The 26,091-nt window shown below is 42.7% G+C and overlaps 1 protein-coding gene across 2 annotated transcripts in view; it reads left to right on the top strand.

Moving 5' to 3' along the window:
• The window catches only part of ASPH (aspartate beta-hydroxylase), a 438,964-nt gene that overhangs the window by 230,945 nt on the left and 181,928 nt on the right, over positions 1-26,091 (top strand). The window contains exons 13-17 of one of the 2 annotated variants that reach the window (XM_030214866.1): positions 11,248-11,286; positions 18,506-18,550; positions 20,632-20,676; positions 21,876-21,914; positions 23,124-23,168. In XM_030214866.1, coding sequence (XP_030070726.1) covers positions 11,248-11,286; positions 18,506-18,550; positions 20,632-20,676; positions 21,876-21,914; positions 23,124-23,168 — 213 coding nt within the window. The remainder of the gene's footprint in view (positions 1-11,247; positions 11,287-18,505; positions 18,551-20,631; positions 20,677-21,875; positions 21,915-23,123; positions 23,169-26,091) is intronic. The other variant, XM_030214873.1, reaches the window with a different exon arrangement.

Here is a 26,091-nt window from a genome sequence, read left to right as displayed (position 1 = left end):
TTGGGTCCAAGCCAGTGATGAAATTTTTGATATCGGTGTTGTCCTGAGGTAGCATGTTACATAGGTTTGCAATTTTTTCATTGAAGTATTTAGCAAGGTTGTCTGCAGATGGGTTGTCTGCAGATGGGATGTCTGTATTGGTTGTGGTGGCCAAGGTGGTGTCTAGTAGTTTGTTCACGAGTTGGTATAATTTCTTCGTGTCTTTGTAATCTGGCCCTAATTTAGTTTTATAGTATGACCTTTTGGTCTGTCTTATTGCGTATTTGTATTTTCTTTGTATTTGTTTCCATGCGTTGAGTGTGTGTTCGTCTTTTATTTTTTTTTCCAAGCTTGTTCGAGTTTCCTGGATTGTGTTTTTATTTTTTTTCAGTTCTTTGTTGAACCACGGTATCGAGTTATGCCTACATGAGGTTCTTGTTCGTAAGGGTGCTATTTCATCCACTATGCTTCTGCATCTTTTATCCCATTCTGAGAGGTAGTATATAGAGTCCGTTTGTGCTGTCCATTCGTTTTTGTATATCTGTTGCCAGAATGTTTCCGAGTCTGTTTGGCCTCTTGTGCTGTAGGTTGTGTGTTCTTGTATACGGTGTGAACCCTTTTTCTGCCATTTTAGGGATAGGTTTAGTTTGTAGTGGTCGGTCCATGGTGTTTCTGTCAATTTAGTTTCTGTTATTATTAGGTTCTGGTCTGTGGACAGATTGTGTGAGATGAGGTCGAGTGTGTGCCCTTTGACATGGGTTGCTTGCATGTGTGGCCATTTAAGATCCCATGAGTGGAGGAATTCCTTGCATTCTCGTGCGTTGGTAGAGTTTGGGTCTTCTAGGTGGAGGTTAATGCCTCCTAATACTAGTATATTGGAGTTGGTTATACAAGTGTTTGAAATGAAGTCCATGAATTTGGTCTGGCCTTCGTTCCAATTACCTGGAGGTCTGTAAAAGAAGACACAATTCACATGATCGCGTAGGGTTTTGTTGGGGATTCTGATTGAGGCAATTTCAAGTTGAGGTGTTATGGACTCGGCAGTGGTTTCGGTGGTAAAGAGGGACTGATAGATTAGTGCTATGCCTCCGCCTCTCTTTTCTTTTCTGGTCCAGTGTGTGATTTTGTATCCTGGAGGGCACAGGTCTAGGATTATAGGGTCCTTTTGGTCATGGATCCAAGTTTCAGTGAGGAAGAGTAGGTCGAGGTTTTCTGACATGATCCAGTCTGTTAATATTGCTGTTTTATTTACAGCGGATCTGGCGTTGACATAGCCCACTTGGATTCTTTATTCTCTGTCATAGTGTGCCTAGCACTTCGGCGTTTAGGTGCATACCTGCTATTTGAAGAGGCTGGAGGTAGAGAGACATTCTTGAAGGCAGGGTTTGAGGACCTTGACTTAATACTACTGAAAATTCAAACATCTGAATGTACTATGAACTGGAAAAATTGCAAGGCTTAAATAGCAATTGCAAATCTGTACACACTTTTTTCCTACCTCAATTTTCAAAATGAAAAGAAAAACACGTGCGCGCTTAACTTTTGAAAATTCGGGAAAGTCCAGAGAAAAATGTTCACATATCATATTCTCTCTAATAATCAAACACCCTCCCTCCCAATTCAGGGCCAGAAAACCCTTTAATTTGAGTCTAACATCCAAATTTTTAATCCTCCAATAATCGCCCATCCCCAGCTATAACCTTGAGAAGAGGTAAGAAATGTCTGGTCATCGTGGGCAGGTGGAGGGTAGAGGAGAGAAATGCCTCGGTGTCCAGTGGGAAACAGCACGTACCAACTTTGAAATTACCACCAGGTGGGCGTTCTATCTGAGCGGTAGTGTCGATTTGGCACACATGGTAACCCTACTGCCGCATTGTAAAAGGTCCCCTGTAGCACTACATTTATGTTTTTTAGATTGATGATTCTTGACTCCTTGAAACAGCCAAAAGTGAAACTTTGGCCACAGTTGGTGGGGTCTACTGCAGTTTTTTAAGCACTTTGGTTTAAAAGATAAGTCACTTGTTGAAACTGAACAATAATAATTTTTGTGGGTTTATAGTTTATTATTTAAATAGTACCTTTTCAATCTTCATAATTATGATTTTATTTTAAAATAGATTATGTACATAGGAAGAGTAATTAGTACCATACTTTTGATTTCCCATTCAGATTTCTTTCTAAATATACAGCTCTATATACAGAGTGAGCTGATTGTATGTGCAGCGAGATATCCTGAACATCACATTCTTTTACGTTTACATACTTCAGTAATTTTGATATCAACCGGTAGTTTGATTAGCATCTTGTTATGCATACAGGAAGCAAAATTATTATTCATCGTTACCAGTGGCGTAGCTACGTGGGTCCTGGGGGGACCTGGGCCCCCGTAGATTGGGCCCTGGACACCCTGCTGACGACCCGCTGGAACCCCTCCTCCTGCGGCCAACCCGCCAGCCGAGGCCCTCCTCGCAAAAGGCTTCCTATTCCTTCTGTTTCTCACGTCCTGCAGTGGGTCTTTTACTAAGGTGTGCAGGTGTTTCTAGCGTGCGCTAAAAATAGGTGTGCGCTAAACACTAGAGACGCCCATAGGAATAAATGGGCATCTTTAGCATTTAGCGCGCGCTAGAAACGGCAGCGCGCCTTAGTAAAAGACCTCAGCATTTTATGATGCAATTCACTCAGCATTTACTATTATTTCACAGTATTAAAATACACACCACATGATCTGTATCGGTGGCACTTAGCATTATGGCGCTTCAGTGTTAATAATATTGTAAAGATCATTTCACAGCGTCAAAATAGATCACATGATTTATAAAGGTTGCAGAAAGCACTATGGCGTTCTAGTTTTTATAGCATTGTTAATATTAGTTATGGGTTATCCCTTCACTTTTCTACTTAAGCCCGCTATGGCTGTTTCACATCTCTGCATTCTGTTTGGAGTCTTACATTTTGCTTCATTATGCTCATTCCATTTAAACACTCACAAGTTCAGTGGAGTAATCATTAGTTTCAATCATTCTGCTCTACTTTAAGAGGTTTTGTATCAGTGGCCCTAAGCACTATAGCGCTTCAGTCTTAATTTTCCAAAGATTGTTTCACAGCATCAAAATTGATTGCATATTTTATAAAGGTGGCACAAAGCACTATGGCGTTTTAGTCTTAACAGCATTGTTAATAGGCTTTCTGCTTCTGATGTACCTGAAAAAGGTGTTACTATGAGTTTTTGTCTCTGCGGTAAGTTTTTCTTCATACTCCTTTTAGCCTTCTTTATCAGTGCTTTGCATCTAGCTTGCCAGTGCTTATGTTGCTTCTTATTTTCTTCATTCGGATCCTTTTTCCATTTTTTTGAAGAATGTTCTTCTGGTTCTAATAGCCTCTTTCACTTCACCTTTTATTCATGCTGGCTGTCGTTTGCTCTTCTTTCTACCTTTGTTAATATTTGGAATACATCTGGGGTGGGCTTCCACGATTGTATTTTTAAACAACGTCCATGCCTGAATTAAAGTCCTAAATACTATACGTAGGGGTGAGATACCTGGATTAGTCAGATAAATGTCAAAAAATAACTAAGGTACTCAAACAATGGTTCTTAAAGTAAGTACTTTTAAAGAGGAAAAGGCCTCGAGAAACCCCGTGACTATTAAAAAGTCTATAAGGGGGTTGGACTTCCTCATCATCGGCCAAAAACCTCTACGTTTAGATTGGCTAAACAAGAACTCAACACTTAGCTCAGTGAATAGCCGGTCTCTGTGTCTATGCTCTCTCTGCGTTCCTCTGATGATTCAGACCGTGATCAACGACGGCCCGCGTTTCGAATCCGCATATTCTGCTTCAGGATCACTGGATAAGTCTATAAGAGAGCAAAATAAAAATAATGCCAAAAAAGAGTTATGATTTATATGTAATTTCTTGGTATTGTCCAAGCTCTCTTAATTTGTAATCTTCACAGAACCTGACAATGGATGTTGCGGACTATAAGAATTATTGTAATCTAATGTGGAGATTGCTTACACATGTAAATGGCAATTTCTGAAAGCTGCTGTTTACACTTGATGATCCACATCATGCAGAAATTTAAAGGGGGCATAGTGGCAGTGTAGATTGAGCATGCTTTGAGTGGGACAGAATTCTACTGGCCCTGTTTACTAAGCCGCACCAGAGGCACGTTAGCGTTTTTATCGTGCGCTAACAATTAGCATGTGCTAACTGTGTAGGCGCCCACAATATTCGTATGGGTGCCTATACAGCACACGCTAATTATGTGCAGTAGCTAAAAACGCTTGCACACTTTAGTAAACTGGGCCCTACATGTTCTTCTCATTTTGCCAAGGGAAAACACATTTATGAGAAAACATTTCTCTGTCTGTTTTATACCAGCTCAAAGGAATGCACAGATTTTAAAAAGTGTTTTTTGTTTTTACCATGGAGGATTAAGGGAATAATTCTTATTAAACTTCTGCTGTTTTTCCACCTCCAAAATGAAGAAAAATACAAATTTTGGCCTCATTATTTAATTGCTTGCACTTATACATCTAAATTTGAGAAGTGGAACAGCTAAATGTGGATGGAAGTGAGGACGTTTTCCGAATGGAAACTCCTGCGTTCATGCCATGTAAGAACCTAAGTGTTGCCATATTGGGACAGAGCGAAGGTCCATCAAGCCCAGTATCCTGTTTCAAACAGTGACAAATCCAGTACCTGATAAGATTACAGAACAGTAAAATAGATTTTATGCTGCTTATCCTAGAAATAATCAGTGGATTTTCCCTGAAGATTGGAGGGTGGCCAATGTGACGCCGATTTTTTAAAAAGGGTTCTAGGGATGATCCGGGAAATTACAGACCGGTATGTCTGATGTCTGTGCTGGGCAAAATAGTGGAAACTATTATAAAGAATAAATAACAGAACACGCAGACAAACATATTTTAATGGGACAGAGTCAGCATGGGTTCAGCCAAGGGAAGTCTTGCATCACCAATTTACTTCATTTCTTTGAAGGTGTGAATAAACATGTGAATAAAGGTGAGCCTGTTGATGTGGTATATCTAGATTTTCAGAAAGCTTTTGATAAAGTTCTTCAGGAGAGATTCCTGAGAAAAATAAAGAATTATTTGATAGTAGTCAAGGTTTTGTTGTGGATTAGGAATTAGCTATTAGACAGAAAACAGAGGGTAGGGTTAAATGGCCATTTCTCTCAGTGGACTGCTGCTATTTAACATATTTATAAATGATATGGACATCAGAACGATGAGTGAGGTGATTAAATTTGCAGATGATACAAAACTATTCAAGATTGTTAAAACACTTTCGGACTGTGAAATATTGCAGGAAGACCTTAGAAAATTGGAAGACTGGGCAACCAAACCAAATGGCAGATGAATTTTAATGTGGATAAATGCAAGGTGATGCACATTGGAAAGAATAATCCGAATCATAGTTACGTGATGCTAGAGTCCACCTTGGGGGTCAGCGCTCAAGAAAAAGATCTAGATGTACCAAATACAAGGGCATTATAACGTCCTCACTTTTGTTTTCCATTCCTTTCCTAATAATACCTAACATTCTATTTGCTTTCTTAGCCGCTTCTGCACACTGAGCAGAGGGTTTCAACGTATCAACAACGACGCCGAGATCCCTTTCTTGGTCGGTGACCCCTAACATGAAACCTTGCGTTAAGTAGCTATAGTTCGGATTCTTCTTTCCCACATGCATCACTTTGCACTTGCTTACATTAAACGTCATCTGCCATTTAGACGCCCAGTCTCCCAGTCTCGTTAGGTCCTCGTAAATTTTCACAATCCTCTCGCGATTTAACAACTTTGAATAACTTTGTGTCATCAGCAAATTTAATTACCTCACTAGTTACTCCCATCTCTAGATCATTTATAAATATGTTAAAAAGCAGCGGTCTCAGCACAGACCCCTGGGGAACCCCACTATCTACTCTTCTCCATTGAGAATACTGACCATTTAACCCTATTCGCTGTTTTCTATCCTTTAACCAGTTCTTAATCCACAGTAGGACACTACCTCCTATCCCATGACTCTCCAATTTCTTCTGGAGTCTTTCATGAGGTACTTTGTCAAATGCCTTCTGAAAATCCAGATACACAATATCAACCGGCTCACCTTTATCCACATGTTTGTTCACCCCTTCAAAGAAATGTAATAGAATGGTGAGGCAATATTTCCCTTCACTAAATCCATGTTGTATTTGTCTCATTAATCCATGCTTTTGAATATTCTCTGTAATTTTGTTCTTCATAATAGTCTCTATCATCTTACCCGGCACCGACGTCAGACTCACCGGTCTATAATTTCCAGGATACCCTCTGGAACCTTTTTAAAATATCGGTGTTACATGGGCTATCCTCCAATCTTCTGGTACCACACTCGATTTTAAAGATAAATTACATATTACTAGCAATAGTTCCGCCAATTCATTTTTCAATTCTATCAGTACTCTGGGATGAATACTATCCAGTTCAGGACATTTGCTACTCTTTAATTTGTCAAATTGCCCCATTACATCCTCTAGGTTTATAGAGATTTCATTCAGTTTCTCTGACTCGTCAGCATTGAATACCATTTCTGGCACCGGTATCTCTCCCATATCTTCCTCGGTGAAGACCGACGCAAAGAATTAATTTAATCTCTCCACTATGGCTTTGTCTTCCCTGATTGCCCCTTTTACCCCTCAGTCATCTAGCGGTCCAATCGATTCTTTGCCGGCTTCTTGCTTTTAATATATATATATGTGTTTTTGCCTCCAGCGCAGTCTTTTTTTCAAAGTCTCTCTGCCTTTCTTAGCAGCGCTTTGCATTTGACTTGACATTCCTTATGCTGTTTCTTATTATTTTCAGTCGGTTCCTTCTTCCATTTTCTGAAGGATTTTCTTTTAGTTCTAATATCTTCCTTCACCTCACTTTTTAACCATGCTGGCTGTCATTTGGTCTTCCTCCCTCCTTTTTTAATACATGGAATATATTTGGCCTGGGCTTCCAGGACGGTATTATTGAACAGCAGCCATACGTGATGTAACATTTTGACTCTCACAGCTGCTTCTCTTTTTCTTTCACTGTTCTTCTAATTTTATCATAGTCTTCTTTTTGAAAGTTAAACGCTAATATATTGGATTTCCTGTTTATACTTACACCAAAGCTAATATAAAATCTGATCATATTATGATCACTGTTGTCAACCAGCCCCATCACCATTACCTCCCGCACCAGGTCATGCGCTCAGCCTTTTCCCCTTTACACATGGAATTTCAATCCATAGGGATTCCAAGATGTGTTTTGTCTTCTGCTGAATTTTCAATCTGTTTGATCCCCTCCACCAATTCCATTCACCCTATCACTATGATGTAATTTGTATCCCGGTTTGACAGTGTCCCACTAGTTATCGTCCTTCCACCAGGTCTCAGAGATGCCTATTATATCTAATTTTTCATTTTGTGCGATATATTCTAACTCTCCCATCTTATTTCTTAGGCTTCTGGCATTCACATATAAACATTTGAAACTATGTTTGTTGATCCTGTTTACATCATGCTCAGTACTTGACAGTATTAGTTTGCAATCTTTTGTCTGATTTTTATTTTTAGTTAAGGACACCTGATCTACTATGGTCTCTTTTGCAACCTCACTATCGGGCTATCCTATCTTCCCTGTTTTGGTGATATCTTTAAAATATACCTTACTCCAAACAATGCGCTTTTGAGCGACTGTCGGCCTTCCCCCAGTCTCTAGTTTAAAAGCTGCTCTGTCTCCTTTTTAAATGCCGATGCCAGCAGCCTGGTCCCACCCTGATTAAGGTGGAGCCCATCCTTTCGGAATAGGCTCTCCCTTCTCCAGAATGTTTCCCAGTTCTTAACAAATCTAAAACCCTCCTCTGCACCATTGTCTCATCCACACATTGAGGCTTCGGAGCTGCCTGTCTCTTGGGCCCTGTGCGTGGTAGGGTTAGCACTTCAGAAAATGCTACTGTAGAGGATCTGGATTTGTGCTTTCTACCTAAGAGCCTAAGAGCCTCGTTCTCTGAGAGCTAGGAGCTCTTTGCATCAAGCACACACATATGACATCTCACCAAATGGAAGATAGTCATACATGTGACACTCAGTGCAAAAGACTGGCTAGCACCCCTCTCGCTGCAGGACTACTGACTGCATCTTGGTATTGTAGAGTTGTTTAATCAAACTTCTTAAGGTACTAGGGATAGATGAATATAATAATCCTTTTTGACTGTTTTAATTTGTAATTTATTTAGGGTTTGCTTCTTAGAAACTAATTAAATGTAATTCAGATTCTAATGAAAATTGAAAATTCCCCTCTTGTCTTAATTGGGATAACTGACTATAAATGAAGAGTAGAGCTAGGGGTGGATGGGAGATGGGGAGGGTGGGTGGGAATGAGGACAGAACTGGACCCTTCTATGCCTTCTAGAGACTGTTAATGCTGTGGCAGAAATGGGAAAAAGGGTATGGAGACTAGCTAATAAAGTTTGCTTGCCTTTTTTTTTAATTTTAAAATTCTGTTTATCAATATCCTACAATTCCTCTTTTAATCTTTCAGCTGTGGCAGAAACTTCAAGTTTTATAAGTATGGGGAATAAGGTTTGGAGACTAGCTAATAAAGTTTTTTTTTAATTTTAAAATTCTAACTGTGTTTATCAATATCCTACAATTCCTCTTTTAAACCCTAATCTGTAAGTTACCAAGCTCAGAATAAAATAATGTCTCTTACCCACAGAGATGTACTCTTCTCTCAGAACTTCTCAGAAAGAAAGTTGAGTGGGACCTTTCCTCTCTATATAGTTTGGATTCTAAGGAGACTATTTCAAACAACCCCTTTGGAGCTAGCCCAGTAATCAGATTGCCCTTAGGCCCAGATGCATCAACCAAACGTTAAAAAATAAGAATCGTAAAAGTGCTTAACGATTTTTAAAAAACAAGGAATGCACTACAAAAACACTCCAGAAATGTTCGGATCGGTATTGCAAAGTAGGATGTATCACAGAATCGTTAAACCCGTCGTTAATCAGCGCCTAAAGCATGCGCAGAGCAGCCCAAGCATTATGCTGGCTGCTCTGCGCATGCCACAAAGGCCCAGCTGTCAAAACAAAAAAAAAATACCCCCACAAACACGTGTGTTTCGGGAGGGGGCAAAGGCACTCGTCATGAGCGTCCTGTATGGACGCCTTGCCCCCCCCCCCCCGCTGCTCCCCGCTTCTCCCCCCCCCCCCCGGCACGAAAATCTCCAATTTTAGCAGCCCCGGGCCAGCCCTCCTCCCTTCCTGTATTCTCCCACACTAGCTCCGCCTCCTGCCATGCTCCGGTCCCGTGCCCCGCCCCCCCTTTGGTCGTGGCTGCCGCTCCCCCCCTCCAACGACCCTCCCCCCTTTGCCTTACCGGCCCGTGCAGCGCCTCTCACCTCTGCTGCACGGGCAAGAACAGCTGATCGGGGGGTCAGAAGGCCTCAGACGTCCCTTCTTTCTTCCTGGTCCCGCCCTCCTCTGATGTAGGGGGGGGAGCAGCGGGGGGGGGGGGGGCAAGGCGTCCATACAGGACGCTCATGATGAGTGCCTTTGCCCCCTCCCGATCCTTTTTTTTTTTTTTTTTTGGTGCTGAGGGAGAGGGGAGCAGCGGCGACCTGGGGCGTCAATAAAGGACGCCCCTGACGCGTTTTCGCCCCCCCCCCCCCCCCCCCCCGTTATTTTTTTTATTGGATTTTGTAAACTTCTAGCAGACAGACAGCCCTAACGAGAGGTACAGACTCTCGTTAGATTTCACGGTGTTCTCCTGCGTTAAACAAATCGGAAAAGGTTAGTGCATGTCATTTCAATGGAATTTGTAGAAGAATTGCTCATCTGCATTCAGTTTTCGTTAGCTGCTACTGTCGTCGGAAAATAGGCTTTAGTGCATGGAAAGGATAGGAAATTCTTCCTTGAGGGCTCATTTAACGATGAAATACATTTAGTGCATCTGGGCCTTAGTAACCTTAGCAAATGTTCTACTTCCTCACACCTTAATTCAATCCTAATTCAGGTCAGCTGTAGTGCTATCTCTCCAGCAGGCAAGAACAGAGAATAACTTTCTTTTAGTACAGTTCAGGTTTTGTTACTATCCTTTTTATATACTTGGCTGTTAAGTTTCTACCTCTAGAGAAATTTTCAGTTTAAAACTATAGGAAAAAGGGATTGTATACTATGGAAACTAGTTAATATTTGCTTCCCTCTTATATTTTTATTTTCTTTTTAAAACTGAACTGGGCCCTTCTTTGCCTTCTAGAGACTATCTGTTAATGCTGTTGCAGAAACTTCAAGTTTTAAAACCACAGAGATGTCCTCTTCTCTCAGAACTTCTCATTATGATCTCAGATATCCAGATAGAGCATTCCATGTGGATGGGGCAGCGATAGAGAAAGCCTGCAGATTTCCCAACGTAATTATATGACTTAGTGGAAGGTAAACAGAGCTGATGGGACGTCTTGGATCTTAGTGCTCATTTTGAGAGCAGTCAGGGGCAGAGACCAAAGTTACCTTGCTAGTGGTATTTCAGCTCCACCACTATATATGTTTGTCCTGTTTGTCCTAATTAGATTGTAAGCTCTGTCGAGCAGGGACTGTCTCTTCATGTTCAAGTGTACAGCGCTGCGTACGTCTAGTAGCGCTATAGAAATGATAAGTAGTAGTAGTAGTAGTATATAGATAACTAAGGACAATAAAAAAAGCTGTCATAAGTTTATCCAGATAGTGGCTGAATGTTTTCGCTACACAGACAGGGTCAGGCACTCACAAAAGTACCAGGTATTCAGCAGCTTGGGACAAGTACATAGGATCTCTAAGGAAGAGATAGGGAGGGTAGATGGCATGGATGGGCAGGGTGGATAGGCCATATGGTCTTTATCTGCCTATATTTTTCTCTGCTTCTAGGTACAGTCACTATTGGGGAAACTGCCACTGAATACCCAGATATTTTGCCCGCAAAGGCAGTGTTTAAACCAAACTGCTGATCGCCATGGGCTGTCTATCAAACGGGAGGTGGGGGAGGATTCTGCATGCTGAATCTTCCCAGTTTGGTCAGGGTCCAACCAGTTTTGTGTCACCAGTGAGGTTTGTTGGCAGGGCATTTCCTCTTTATTATAGAACTCTGAGCTATGGAAGCGGTCTTCCTTCATTCATGATAAATTCCTTTCTTCTATGGCTAGGATCAAACGTTTTGCACTGTGAATGGTAATATTAGTATTTTCTGCTTTTTAATTGCAGAGCCTCATCCTGAGCATGTGTATGATGATGCAGACAGAGGTATGATTTATAGTCTGAAATGCTTTAAATGGTTTATTGTGTTTTAAATTTAATATACTGCCTTTCTGTACCAGATAACAAGGCGGTTTGCAAATCAAACACGTTTAACACAACAGAGAAGAGAAAGAACGCTATTGTCAGTATGAGGAGGATAGAAAAAAAAGAAAAGCAAATGAACAATGTTATAGATCTATGGATGCAGGTGCTAAATATTTGTCAAAGTAATGGGTTACATTTTGCTTGAAATCTTGGTCTCTAAGTAATGTTGCTGAAGATGTGGCCACTGGTGAGCTGCCAGGTATGACGATATGTGGTGTATGTAAATATATGACTATTGTGATAATACTACTATGTATACATGTTTGTCTGAGTACTTTCCCATCAGACACACCAATGGATGATGTAATTGGATAATGCCAGGATGGATTAGCTCTCCCAGAGCTGTGTATCAGTGAAGCAAACTTCTGGTTTAATGCATTTTGAATTTTTCTTAATAGCAAAATATGAAACGTACTTGCGTGTGATGACTTTTGCAAGACACTGTATTATTACTCCTGGGGCAGGGGTAGGCAATTCCACTCCTCGAGAGCCTCAGGCGGGTCAGGTTTTCAGGACATCCACAATGAATATGCAGGAGATAGATTTGCATGTACTGCCTCCTTGGTATGCAAATCTATCTCATACTGTTGCGTTCTCGAGGGCCTTGGCATTCTGTCAGGTCCTCAAGGCAGGACTGGAGTTCGTGAGCCCTTGGGCCACTGCCGAGGAGCGGCAGTGGCAGGCAAGACCACCTCGGGACTGGAAACACAGAAGAGCAGTACTGGAACTCTGGACTGGAGTAGTACAAGGCAGGCAACTAGAACAGATGAGACAGGAACAGCTTCACTTGCACCTAGCCATCGTTCCTCCAGAGTTGAGCTCCGAAGTGCAGGTGGCCGGCAGGACTTGCAGGATAAGGCAGGAACTAAAGATCCAGAGGACCCCCCCTGGGTCTGGGATACACGAGGGAGACCAGACTAGGAACTAAACACAGACAGTGTGCTGCTGCACAGCCACTAGCAAGACCCAGAAGACAGACCAAGGAACACAAGGCGTACAGAAGCCTAGCAGGAGCAAGGACTAGAGCAGCATACACACTAGGCAGAACGGGGATCCGGGAATACCCTCAGGGTAAACCCTCTAGCTAGGTGGAGACAGGATACAGGAATAACCACCGAGGAAATACACACTAGCTAGACAGATACAGGATTCAGGATATACAAGCAGGATAGGCACACAGGCTAGGCAAGGCAGGACTTAGGGTAAAGAGAGCAAACCAGGAAGAACAGGCCAGGGGTCTTGGGCTGGCAGCAGAGCAAACAGAGTAACCAGGAATAACAGGCCAAGGGTCTTTGGGGCAGACAGGAGAACAGACAGAGTAAACCAGGACAAAGGCTTCACCCCAACCCAGGGTAAGCCAGGAACAGAGGCTTCACCCCAACACAGGGTAAGCCTGGAGCAGAGGCTTCACCCCAAACACAGGGTAAGCCAGTAACAGAGGCTTCACCCCAAACACAGGGTAAGCCAGGAAGGACCCGCAGTCCACAGACAGACAGTGGCAGGGAAGACCCCCCATGGAAGGACAACAGAGACACAGACATAGAAAGAAACTGGGCTGGAACCCAGAGAGAGGCTAAGCAGTAGTGCAGCAGACACTTACTAACCTGACCTGGCCTAAGAGCATAACACTTATGCAAAAGGCCCTGACTGCAAGCACAGCCCTTCCTTATGAAGGCTCTCACTGATGAGTCACCAGCAGCAGGACAGAAGCAGGAAGTACACTGACCCCAAAGAGAGGCTTGACACACATAGGAAGTGAGCCCACAGGAAAGACAGGCAGGAGCCATCTTGGAAGCTGGCACAGAGCCGGTGGCAGCCATCTTAGATGCTGGCTCCCCAGAGAGGCATAGCACACACAGGTGAGGTCTAGTGAAGTAATCAGCACACAGAGCCAGAGACAAGACTAACACAAAGACAGACAGAAGCCAGCAGAGCTGCTGGCCCCCAGAAATGAGGGTGGTCACGGCTAGGGTTACCATATGGCTCCAGAAAAAGGAGGACGGATTGAGCCAGCCGGGTTTTACTTCCATTGCTTTCCATTGAAAGCAATGGAAGTAAAACCTGGCTGGCTCAATTACTTCCATTGAAAGCAATGGAAGTAAAACCCGGCTGGCTCAATCCGTCCTCCTTTTTCTGGAGCCATATGGTAACCCTAGTCACGGCCACAGACGTGACACATACATATTCATTTTGGATGTCCTTAAAACCTGACCTGTGTGGGGCTCTCGAGGACTGGAATTGCCTACCCCTGTCCTGGGGGAATGCTGCATAGAAAACTCAAAAAATTTCCATACTTTCTATGGGTGAAGGAGTAGCATAATGGTTAGTGCAGTAGGCTGAGAACATGGGGAACTGGGTTTAGTTCCCACCCCAACTCTTTGTAACTCTGGGCAAGTCACTTAACCTTCCATTGCCTCCAGTACAAAAAAGAATGTGAACAAATTAGGAACAGAGAAAGTACCTGCATATAATAAAAATGTAAACTGCTTTGGTTGTACCACAGAGAGGCGGTATATCAAATCCCATTACCCCTTACCCATTTGAAATTTATTTTGTTGCAGAATTCCCCTAGCTTAAGGCCTTATCCCTCCCTCAGCTTCTCTCCTTAGACTCAACCGTCCCCAACTATATCACTCTCTAGGTTCCATCCTCCCTCACTCTCATTTTTGCCCCATCTTAGCTTGAACCCCTCCTCGTCACCTGGTAAGTTCAACTTTCTTTGTTCCTTTTCTGGGATGAACACCTTTAAACTTTCTCTCTCCTCTATTTCTTTCCTCTCCACCTCTTTTTCTTTTCTCCTATGTTCTTTCTCCTTACCCTCCAGCACTCTCTGACCTCTACAGTACTCTTTCCCTACTCTGAAGCCTTCTCCCTTCCGCCCACATCAGTTATCTGTCCCTAACTCCCAGCAAGACCCCTTTTACTCTGTTCCCAATGTTTATGTCTACCCTTCTACTACTACTACTACTACTTATCATTTCTATAGCGCTACAAGGCATATGCAGCACTGTACACAATACACAAAAGACAGTCCCTGCTCAAGGAGCTTACAATCTAGATAAGACAGGTAAACAGACAAAACAATTAAGGGTAAGGGAATAAAGAGGTGAGGATAAAGGACAGGGCAAGTGAGTTAGGAGTCAAAAGCAGTGGTAAAGAGGTGGGTTTTGAGTTTGGACTTGAAAGTGGCTAAAGACGGGGCAAGACGTACAGGCTCAGGAAGTCTATTCCAGGCGTGAGGTGCAGCGAGACAAAAGGAACGGAGTCTTGAATTAGCAGTAGAGGAGAAAGGGACAGATAGGAGAGATTTATCTACAGAACGGAGTACTCGAGGGGGGACGTAGGGAGAGACAAGAATGGAGAGTTACTGGGGAGCGGCAGAGTGAATGCACTTATAGGTTAATAGGAGAAGTTTGAATTAAATACGGAAACGGATAGGGAGCCAGTGAAGTGACTTAAGGAGAGGGCTAATGTGGGCATAGCAAATTTGGTGGAAGATGAGTTGCGCAGCAGAGTTTTGGATTGATTGAAGAGGAGAGAGATGGCTAAGAGGGAGGTCGGTGAAAAGTAGGTTACAATAATCAAGACGAGAGGTGATAAGAGTGTGGATAAGGGTTCTGGTAGAGTGCTCAGAGATGAAGGGACGGATTTTGCTAATGTTGTAGAGAAAGAAACGACAGATTTTGGCAATCTGTTGAATGTGATCAGAGAAGGAGAGAAGGAGAGAGAGGAGTCAAAGATGACCCCAAGGTTACGAGCAGATGAGATAGGGAGAATGAGAGTGCCATCCACCGAAATAGAGAAAGGGGAGAGAGGGGAGGTAGGTTTAGGGGGAAAGATGAGAAGCTCGGTTTTGGCCATGTTGAGCTTCAGATGACGTTGAGACATCCATGCAGCGATATCAGACAGGCAGGCTGAAACCTTGGTCTGGATGCCAGTTGAGATGTCGGGGGTAGAGAGGTAGATCTGGGAGTTGTCAGCGTAGAGATGGTACTGAAAGCCATGGGAAGAAATCAGAGAGCCAAGGGAAGAAGTGTAGATGGAAAACAGGAGAGGACCGAGAACAGAACCTTGAGGTACACCGATTGGTAGTGGGATAGAAGTGGAAGAGGATCCACCAGAGTGTACACTAAAGGTGCGACTCGAGAGGTAGGAGGAGAACCAGGAAAGAACAGAGCCCTGGAATCCAAATGAAGACAGTTTATCAAGGAGTAGGGTGTGATCCACAGTGTCAAAAGCGGTGGATAGGTCGAAAAGGATGAGGATAGAATAGAGACCTTTGGATTTGGCCAGAAGCAGGTCGTTGGGAACTTTTGTAAGTGCAGTTTCGGTTGAATGAAGAGGGCAGCAGTGAACGGTGTGTTCAAGTAACTTGGAAAGGAAGGGGAGGAGGGAGATGGGTCGATAGTTGGAAGGACGGGTAGGGTCAAGTGAAGGCTTCTTAAGGAGCGGTGTGACCACAGCATGTTTAAAGGCATCAGGAACGATCGCGGTGGAAAGAGAGAGATTGAGGATATGACATATAAAAGGAGTGAGAGTAGGAGAGATGGTGTTACGAAGGTGGGTAGGAATGGGATCAGAGGAACAGGGAGTTCGTTTGAGGAGGAGAGAAGATGTGGTGTTTTTTCATCAGTGACCTCAGGAAAGGAGGAAAAGGACGGAGGGGTTGAGGAAATAGGGGAACGGACAAGGGAGGGAGAGGTGGGGGTGGCTTGGATGAGAATATGAGGTTTATTTTCTGAACCTTATCGTGGAAGAACTCAGCAAGAGTCTGAGGAGATAGTGAGGGGGGAGTTGGAGATGGAGGCACCTTGAGGAGAGAATTCAGTGTGGCGAAGAGAAGTCGAGGGTTAGAGCTTAGAGAATTAGTGAGTTGGATGTAATAGTCCTGCTTGGCAAGCAGAAGAGCAGATTGAAAGGAGGTCAGCATGAACTTAAAGTGTATGAAGTCAGCAAGGGCACGAGATTTCAGCCAGAAGCGTTCAGCGGAGCAGGCACAGGAACATAGGTAGCGGATTTTAGAGGTCAGCCATGGCTGGGGTTTGGTACGCCTTATAGGATGGGGCATGAGAGGTGCAAGAGTGTCTAAAGCAGAGGATAGGATAGTATTGTAGGAAGAGACGGCGTCATTGACAGATTTGGATGGTGTAGTGGTAGAGGTTCGAGACATTGGAGGATAGGGTAGTAAGGTCAATTGCCTGGAGATTCCTAGATAATCAGGTAAGATTGGACGGGAATGGGCAGGAGGAAGTTTAAGTGTGAAGGTTATTAGATGATGGTCAGAGAGGGGAAGATCTGAGGCAAAGTAATTGGAGGGAGAGCAGTTATAGGAGAAGACAAGATCAAGACAGTGAGCATTTTGGTGAGTAGGAGATGTAGAACATAGTTGGAGATTGAAGGAGGATGTTAAGACGAGGAACTGGGAGACGTAAGAGTTGGAGGGATCATTAGTATGAATGTTGAAGTCGCCAAGGATGAGGGAGGAGGAAGGATCATGAAAGAAGGAAAGCCAAGCGTCAAAGTCACTGAGGAAGGATGAGAGGGACTTATCAGGGGGACGATAAGTAACTGCTATTCGAAGAGGCAAAGGAGTGAATAGGCGGACAGAGTGGACTTCAAAGGAAGAAAAGCAGAGAGACTGAGGTGGCAGAAGAGATTGAAATTTGGAAGCGGGTGAGAGTAATAGTCCAATAACACCACCGCGGCCAATAAGATGAGGATTGGTGAGGGGGACCAGGATTGGGATTGATGTCACCAGCGGAAAGGAGAAGAAGGAGTAAGAGAATTCGGAGGAGAGTAGGAGAGGAGTGGCGATGAAGGCGACGAAGGCGAGATGGACTCAGATAGAAAGGGGAAGGTACAATGGAAGGGATGAAATGTTGAAGGCAGAAAGCAAGGAGGGAGGAAGAGTACAAGAGAGATGGTGAGGTAATGAAATCAACAAAAGGGAATTGTATAATTGTAGTGCATAGTGGCTTCGGGTGGAGGAATAGATTGGTACGTAGGAGTAGATTGGGAAGGGACAATACTAGGAGGAGAATGTGAAATGGATCCATAGATAGTAGTGACTCAAGCAGTCCCAGGCGCTAGGCAACAGTCACGAATAAAGGTGAGGCAGTGGGCTGGAGCTGAGGCTGAAGGCTGGAACAGAGAAGGAGAGGTTGCAGGACTGGAGTTCAAGCTGCAGGCTGGAGCAGAGGATGCAGGCAGGAGCAGATGATGGAGGCTGGAGCAGAGGGTGCAGGCTGGAGTAGAGGGTGCAGGCTGGAACGGATGGTGCAGGCTGGAACGGATGGTGAATGGTGGAACAGAGGGTGCAGGCTGGAACAGTGGAGTAGAGATTGCAGGCTGGAGCACAGAAACTCTCTTTGTGAAAGTGGCTGGTAAATTAGGATGAAGGCTTGGTTTACTTGTGATGTCGTTCTTAGATGTCACTTCAACCCATCTGTGGGATTAGAGGTGGCTATGGTAGATGAACAGTTGAGCTTCTCAGGCATACACCCACAGTTATCATTCTTCCCCACCTTCACACGCAAGGCAGATAGCCCTAGCTCTCATTCTGAAACCCACCCACCCCCATACCCACTGTTGTTCTTCCCCACCCCTCTCCCACCATTAACTGGTAAGAGGATGGAGACAAATGGCTTTAGCATTGAGCTGTTATGTCATTCTCTACCACCTGGCATCTGACTACTTATTTGAAGCTCATGGCTGTATAAAGTGCTGCACAGGGCTCACACTGGCAGGGGGGGGAGGGACATGGCTTAGTGTGCATCCATTTGCCACTTCCTTCTGCTGCCAGGCATGGCAGGGCGTGAGGATACAGAAAAGTCTTAGTTTCTATTGCCTTAGCCACCACCTCTCTATGTAGATTTTTATGCAGAATTCTGTGCAAATTCCACATTGTGCGGTGAGATAGAATTCCCCCCATGAGTACTGCGTTTACCTTTCTGTATTATTTGTCTTTTCAAGGATTTTTATGATTTTTTTTTGTATGTTCTTATGTTCTGAACACTGTCTCAAATTCATGTTGAGTAAGTGGTGACTAATGTTGCTGAAATAGTATTGTTTAAGTAATTATTTTCATCATAATATGGAAACTGTTTTTGGTATCTTTTAGCACATGACACTGTATACCATTCTGAAAATCCTTCAGTAGAAACAGGTGGGTATTTCTCTTGCAGGCTGTTTGAGCCGATTACAAGCCACAATACAGTTATTGTGTATGAAAATTTTAATTTTGATTTTGATTAGCTAACCATAAAAATAGAGTTTTGCACAAGTAAGTTTCAAAAATATTAGGTTGTCAGGAAGGTTTGAGATGAAGGGAGCAGTCAGTGACCAATCTTGATATAGAAGTCTAACTCAAAAGTGAGTGTTTCCCCTTACCCATTTGAAATTTATTTTGGTGCAGAATTCCCCCATCTTAAGGCCTGGTCCCTCCCTCAGCTTCTCTCTGTAGACTCAACCCTCCCCAACAATATCACTCTCCAGGTTCCATCCTCTCTCATTCTCTTTTTTACTCCATCTTAGCTTGAACCCCCCCTCTTCACCTGGTAAGTTCACGCCTCCTTTCTTTGTTCCTTCTATGGGATGAAACCTCCAGTCTTTCTCTCTGAGAAGGTTATAGAATTTTTTTTCCTTTTTTCCCTAGCCCCCCTTCTCTTTTACAAAATCTTCAATTTGCAAGACAATAAGATAATAGTATCCCCAGCACTTTATAGTAACTTCCACCTATATTCTCATAGCTCACAACATTCAGCCCAGATATAGATTGATCAACCACGAAGCTGACCAGCCGACTGCTGGCGTTGAAGACGTTTATGCCCCTTTGCTACTCGCTGCCACTTAGGCTGGGATCTTGGGTAGCAGGAAGTCTGGCTGTACCCGGAGTAGTTGACGGCAGTGCCGAATCTCTCTCTGGCAAGATCATATGAGCCTCCTCAAGGGTCTTAATCTGATGTATATGTCAATCCTTATAGAAAACAAGGGCAAATGGATGTCTCTACCTGTAACGGATGCCCATCTCACGGAGCCTGACAGTTGACAGGCTTGAAATCAGCTTGACGCTTCAAAGTAGCGGATGCTAAATCCTGATAGATTGCCATATTATATGAGACCCATTTAAAGTCGGGGGCTTGTCGTGCTGATTTAAGCACTTGCTCTTTAAGCTTAAATTTTGAAAACAAGCAATTATGTCCTTAGATAAGTTATTTCGCGTGGGACCAAAAACCCTATAGGACCTTTCCAGCAGGACAATCTCAGGCATAATGGTTGATCCAGCTTCAGAGAGCAACGCACTGACCACTCGTTGAACCACTGATTCGCAATCCTGGTACTCCGGGGTTTCCGGGAGGCCACGGAATCGCAGGTTCCGCCGACGGCTGCAATTCTCCAAATCTTCCAACTTGTCAGTGAATTGCTGTTGCCCCAAACACACCTCTGATATCCGCTTAACCAGCGACCCCCATGGCCTCCGCATGCTCCTCAATCCAACCCTCCACCTCCTCCACACGGTTGCCCAGATCGTGAATCTCATCTCTTAAATCAGCTCCCAATGTGGCCAAGTCTGAGCGGACTGCTTTAATATCAGACCTGATCTCCTGTAGCCAATCCTTCGATTCAGGAAAACCCACTGTTTCAGGTCCCTTCAGTTCTTTGCTCGCCGCAAATAAATCCGGCAGGGAGGAATTTCCGAACATCTCCGGATCGCGAGAAGCCTCTCGCTCCGACCCAGCCACGTGCTTTGCTCTCACTCCTCCTGCAAATGCAAATTAGGAGAGATCCACTGTGTCTTCAGATCATCAGCGCAATCACAATCAAGCTCGCCAAAGTCAGGCAAGGAATACCCCACTGAATGCAGGGGAACGCTAAGAAAATGCCATGGCTAAACGGGAGCTCACCGCTCAAGCAGCCATACTCCCCGGTGACGTCACTTCCCCCCCCAAAGTCATGGTTTCTACTGCCTTAGCCACCACGTCTCTATGTAGATTTTTATGCAGAATTCTGTGCAAATTCCACATTGTGTGATGACAGAGAATTTCACCAGGAGTATTATGTTTACCTTTCTGTATTGTTTGTCTTTTCAAGGATTTTTATGATTTTATTTTTGTATGTTCTTATGTTCTGAACACTGTCTCGAATTCATGTTGAATAAGTGATTAATACGCTTGCTGAAATAGTATTATGTAATTAATAAGTAATTATTTTTATCATAATATGGAACCTGTTTTTTCTATCTTTTAGCACATGACACTGTATACCATTCTGAAAATCCTCCAGTAGAAACAGGTGGGTATTTCTCTTGCAGGCTGTTTGAGCCGATTACAAGCTACAATACAGTTATCGTGTATGATAATTTTAATTCTGATTTTGATTAGTTAACCAACCAACCACAGAAATAGAGATTTGCATTTGCAATGGCACAAGTAAGTAGCAAAAATATTAGTATGACAGGAGGTTTTGAGATGAAGAAATAGTTCAGTGACCAATCTTGATATAGAAGTTGAACTCAAAAATGAGGTGTAGTACATAAGTTGACAGTTGGTTTTTTTAATTGGTAACATAGTAAATGACTAAAAAGGGTGAAAAGCAAAAAGGATTCTTCATTTACCAATTAATCCTGATCGGTTTTATCACAGCAGCCTGTGGGTCACTGATAGTGGAATCTGGTGTTTAACTTACGCTGTGTCCTCTCTAACATACCCTGGGAACATAAAGTATACTGTATGCCTCTTTAATGTAAAAAAAAAAATCTTATTCAACTCCGGGCATCTGCTTTACAGCCATTCAGCTCGTGAGGCTAATGCTATGCAGACAGCTACAATATATGCATAAACTGAAAATTGCTGCACAGAATGTCTTCAGGATTTTATTCTGAGATCTTTTACAGTCCATTTTAAAAGGAAAATTTCAGAATCCACTCTTCATTGAGGCTTAAATCTATGATATGCTGAAGTTTATCCAAATAGTGGCCGAATATTGTCGCTACCCGGAGAGTGCCAGGCACTCACCACAGTACCAGGTATTCAGGAGCTTGGGACAAGTACATAGGATCTCTAAGGGAGTGATAGGGAGAGTAGATGGCATGGATGGGCAGACTGGATAGGCCATATGGTCTTTATCTGCCTACATTCTTTTCTGTTTCTATGTAGCAGTCACTGTCTGGGAAAACTGCCACTGAATACCAGATATTTTGCCCACAAAGGCAGTGTTAACAAACCACTATCGCTATGGGTTGAATATCGAGGGGGGGGGGGGGGGGGGGGGGGGGGGAGGATCCGGCATGCAGAATCTTCCCAGTTTGGCTAGGGTCCAACCAATTTTGTGTCCGCAGAGAGGTTTGTTGGCAGGGCATTAACCTCTTTATTATTCAACTCTGAGCCAAGGAAGGGGTCTTTCTTCACTCATGACTTTTCTTCTCTATGATTAGGATCAAATGTTTTGCACTGGGAATGATAATGTTAGTATTTTCTGTGTTTTAATTGCAGTGCCTCATCCTGAGCATGTGTATGATGATGCAGACAGAGGTATGCTTTATAGTCTGAAATGCTTTAAATGGTTTATTGTGTCTTACATTTAATATACTGCCTTTCCGTACCAGATAACAAGGCAGTTTGCAAATCAAACACGTTTAACACAACAAACAAGAGAAGGAACGCTATTGTCAGTAGTAGGAGGATAGAAAAAGAAAAGCAAACAAACAATGTTATAGATCTATGGATACAGGTGCTAAATATTTGTCAAAGTAATGTGTTGCATTTTGCTGGAAATCAGTGTTGCTGAAGATGTGGCCACCGGTGAGCCGCCAGATATGACTGCATGTGGTGTATGTAAAGATTTGACAATCATGGTAATACTTACGTGTTTGTCTTAGTACTTTTCCCATCAGACACAGAAGTGGATGATGTAATTGGATGGTTCCGGGATGGAACATCTCTCCCAGAGATCAGAACTAGTGGAAAATTCTGAGCATTCACAGTGCTCTTCTCAGGCCCTTCAGTTTTGTTTTGTTTTTTTGCTCTGCCAAATGGTCATGAGACAAATCTCTCCCAAAACTTTTATAGTCTTCCAATATTGGTTTCCATTGTCTTTGCTTTGCTTTATTGTTTCTTTTTATAATGTTTTTAAAAATTGTTAATATGTATACTCACACACACACACACATACTCACCACTCCCCCGGCACATACCCACTGTTCTTGTTCTTCCCCATCCCTCTCACTCTCCCCCCCATCAGCTGGCAAGATGATGGAGACAAATTGCTTTAGCGTTGAGCTGTTATGTCATTCTCTACCACCTGGTATCTGACTACTTATTTGAAGCTCATGGCTGTATGAAGTGCTGCATAGGGCTCACAGTGGCAGAGGAGGGAAACATGGCTTAGTGTATATCCATTTGCTACTTCTTTCTGCTGCAAGGCATGGCAGGGAGTGAGGATACAGAAAAGCCATGGTTTCTACTGCCTTAGCCACTACCTCTCTATGTAGATTTTTATGCAGAATTCTGTGCAAATTCCACATTGTGTGGTGACATAGAATTCCCCCCATGAGTACTGTGTTTACCTTTCTGTATTGTTTGACTTTTCAAAGATGTTTTATGATTTAAAAAAAAATGTTTTTATGTTTTGTGTACTGTCTCGAATTCATGTTGAGTAAGTGGTTAATAAGCTTGCTGAAATAGTATTGTTTAAGTAATTATTTTCATCATAATATGGAAACTGTTTTTGGTATCTTTTAGCACATGACACTGTATACCATTCTGAAAATCCTCCAGTAGAAACAGGTGGGTATTTCTCTTGCAGGCTGTTTGAGCCGATTACAAGCTACAATACAGTTATTGTGTATGATAACTTTATTTCTGATTTTGATTAGCTAATCATAGAAATAGAGATTTGCATTTGCAATGGCACAAGTAAGTAGCAAAAATATTAATATGACAGGAGGTTTTGAAATGAGGGAGAAGTCAGGGACCAATCTTGATACAGAAGTGTAACTCAAAAGTGGGGTCTAGCACATAAGTTGACAGTAGTGTGGGTTTTTTTAGATGGTAAAAGGGGTGAAAGCAAAAAGGATTATTGGGAAGCGATAGCAGCAGTAATTGAGTTTATAAATTATGGAGACATAAATAGAATATTTGTGGAAGAATCAGCAAGTATTAGAATAATGTTTAGAAGACCTATATAACATAAGATGTATGCATAAGGGGAACTGCTATTTACAGTACAGTCTCAATTATCAGAACGTCGCTAATCCGAACATCCGGCATATCCGACAGACCCCCCCCCCCCCCCTCGGTGACATCATCGTGTCTCTTTCCAGCATAGCACAGAAGGAAGTTTCGCACCTGAGACAATTTGTTTCAGACCCGGACTCTGCTTTTACAGCAAAACAACACCATTATGACTCGGGACCCTGCTTTTACAGTTTCGTATTTGACTAAATTGAAGTTCGTATAAAGATTACTAAAGATGCAAGCATAAATAAATAAAGATAAGTGAGTATATCATGTATTGGGGCTGACAAAGAGGCAGACTGGTCATGGGTTGTTCGCCTATGTGAATAGAGCCGGTGCTGAGGTCCGTGATATACATGCAGTTGTAGAGTTTGTAGCGTTGAAGTGTTTATTTGGCTCCTACTCTTGGAAATATATAATCTGACGAGTTAAAGAGGCTTATCCTAGAAATAAGCAGTGGATTTTCATGAATTCAGCTTAATAATAGCTTACGGACATTTGGAGGGGAAATTATCTAAACCTTTTTTTAAAACCTGCTAATCTAATTGCTTTTACCATATTCTTTGACTATGAATTAGAATTCAATTATACGAGCAAGGAAATATTTTCACAGGTTTATTTTAAAGTTACTACCTAGTAACTTCATTGCGTGCCCTCTAGTCTTTGTATTTTTGGAAAGAATAAACAAGCGATTCACGTCTACCCGTTCACACCACTCAGTATTTTATAGACCTCTATCGTATCTCCCCTCAGCTGTCAATTCTGCAACCTGAAGAGCCCTAGCCGCTTTAGCCCTTCCTCATAGAGAAGTCATCCCACCCCCTTTATGCACCATAGAGCAATACAACAGCATTATAACATTCTCGTTTTTGTTTTTCATTCCTTTCCTAATAATAATAAGTATTAATAATAATAAATATCTAAAATTAGACTGAACTAAACAAATTGCTAACATCAAATGACCATTTCCTAAGTCTACAAAACCGCTCCACTAAGGACTAGATCTAGAATTGTTCCTCCTCTTGTTCGTTCCTGAACCATCTGCTCCATAAACCAGTCCCTGATTTCATCAAAGAACTTACCTCCCTTGCTTGCTCGGATGTACATTTATCCAGTCAATCTTGTGGTAATTGAAATCACTCATTAATATTTTGTTACCCAGTTTGTGGAGCCTCCTTAATTTCTGATAATTTTGCATCTTTCTGGTAATTCTGGCCAGGTGGAGGGTAGTACATAAGAGTAGCCATACTGGGTCCATCTAGCCCAGTATCCTGTTTTCCAAACAGTGGCCAAGCCAGGTCACAAGTACCTGGCAGAAACCCAAATCATGGCAACACTCTATACTACAAATCCCATGGCAAGCAGTTGCCTTCCATGTCTGACTCAATAGCAGACTATGGACTTTTCCTCCAGGAATTTGTCCAAACCTTTTTTAAACCCAGAAACGATAACCACTGTTACCACTTCCTGCAGCACAGAGTTCCAGAGCTTAATTATTCATTGACTGAAAAAATATTTCCTCCTATTTGTTTTAAAAGTATTTTCATGTAACTTCCTTGCGTGTCCCCTAGCCTTTGTACTTTTGGAACACGTAAAAAATCGATTTACTTCTACTTGTTCTACACCACTCAGGATTTTGTAGACCTCAGTTATCTCTCCCTTCATCCGTCTCTTTTCCAAGCTGAAGATCCCTAACTCTTTAGCCTTTCCTCCTCTCAAATGACTCATATGAGAGGAGTTCCATTCCCTTTTTCATTTTGGCCTTTCTTCTTTGAACCTTTTCTAATTCCGCCATATCTTTTTTGAGATACGACGACCAGAAGTGAACACAATACTCAAGGTTCAGACGCACCATACAGCGATACAAAGGCATTATAATGTTTCGGTCTTATTCACCATCCTTTTCCTAATAATTCTGAGCATCCTATTTTCTTTTTTTAGCTGCTGCTGCACACTGAGCAAACGATTTCAGCTTATTATCTACAATGACACTCAGATCTTTTTCTTGAGCACTGACCCCCAAGGTGGACCCTAGCATCAGTTAACTATGATTCGGATTATTCTTTCCAGTGTGCATCACCTTGCATTTGTCCACATTACATTTCATTTGCAATCTGCCTATCACTATCTTTTTCTCCTTTGCACATGGAATTTCTATCCATAGGGATTCCAAGATGTGTTTTGTGTCCTGCAGATTTTTTTTAGTCTATTTGATTCAAGGCCCTCCTTAACGTATAATACTACTCCTCCACCAATTCGATCCACTTTATCACTGTGATATAATTGGTATCCTTGTATGGCAGTGTCCCGTTGGTTATCTTCCTTCTAAAATGGAGAATACATGTGTATCCTTTTGATCTGCCCTAGTCCCACCCAGATGACACCTAGGCCACACCCCTTGCAATATGCATATACTCACGTTTTAGGCTTGTGTATCCCGGCTTTTGAAAATCGGGATTTAGATGTCTGTGCA

This window comes from Microcaecilia unicolor, chromosome 1, assembly GCF_901765095.1.
Source record: "Microcaecilia unicolor chromosome 1, aMicUni1.1, whole genome shotgun sequence".
In the NCBI taxonomy this organism is placed as follows: Eukaryota; Metazoa; Chordata; class Amphibia; order Gymnophiona; family Siphonopidae; genus Microcaecilia; species Microcaecilia unicolor.
The sequence above is the reverse complement of the archived record's forward strand: the minus strand, read 5'-3'. Positions and strand labels throughout refer to the sequence as shown.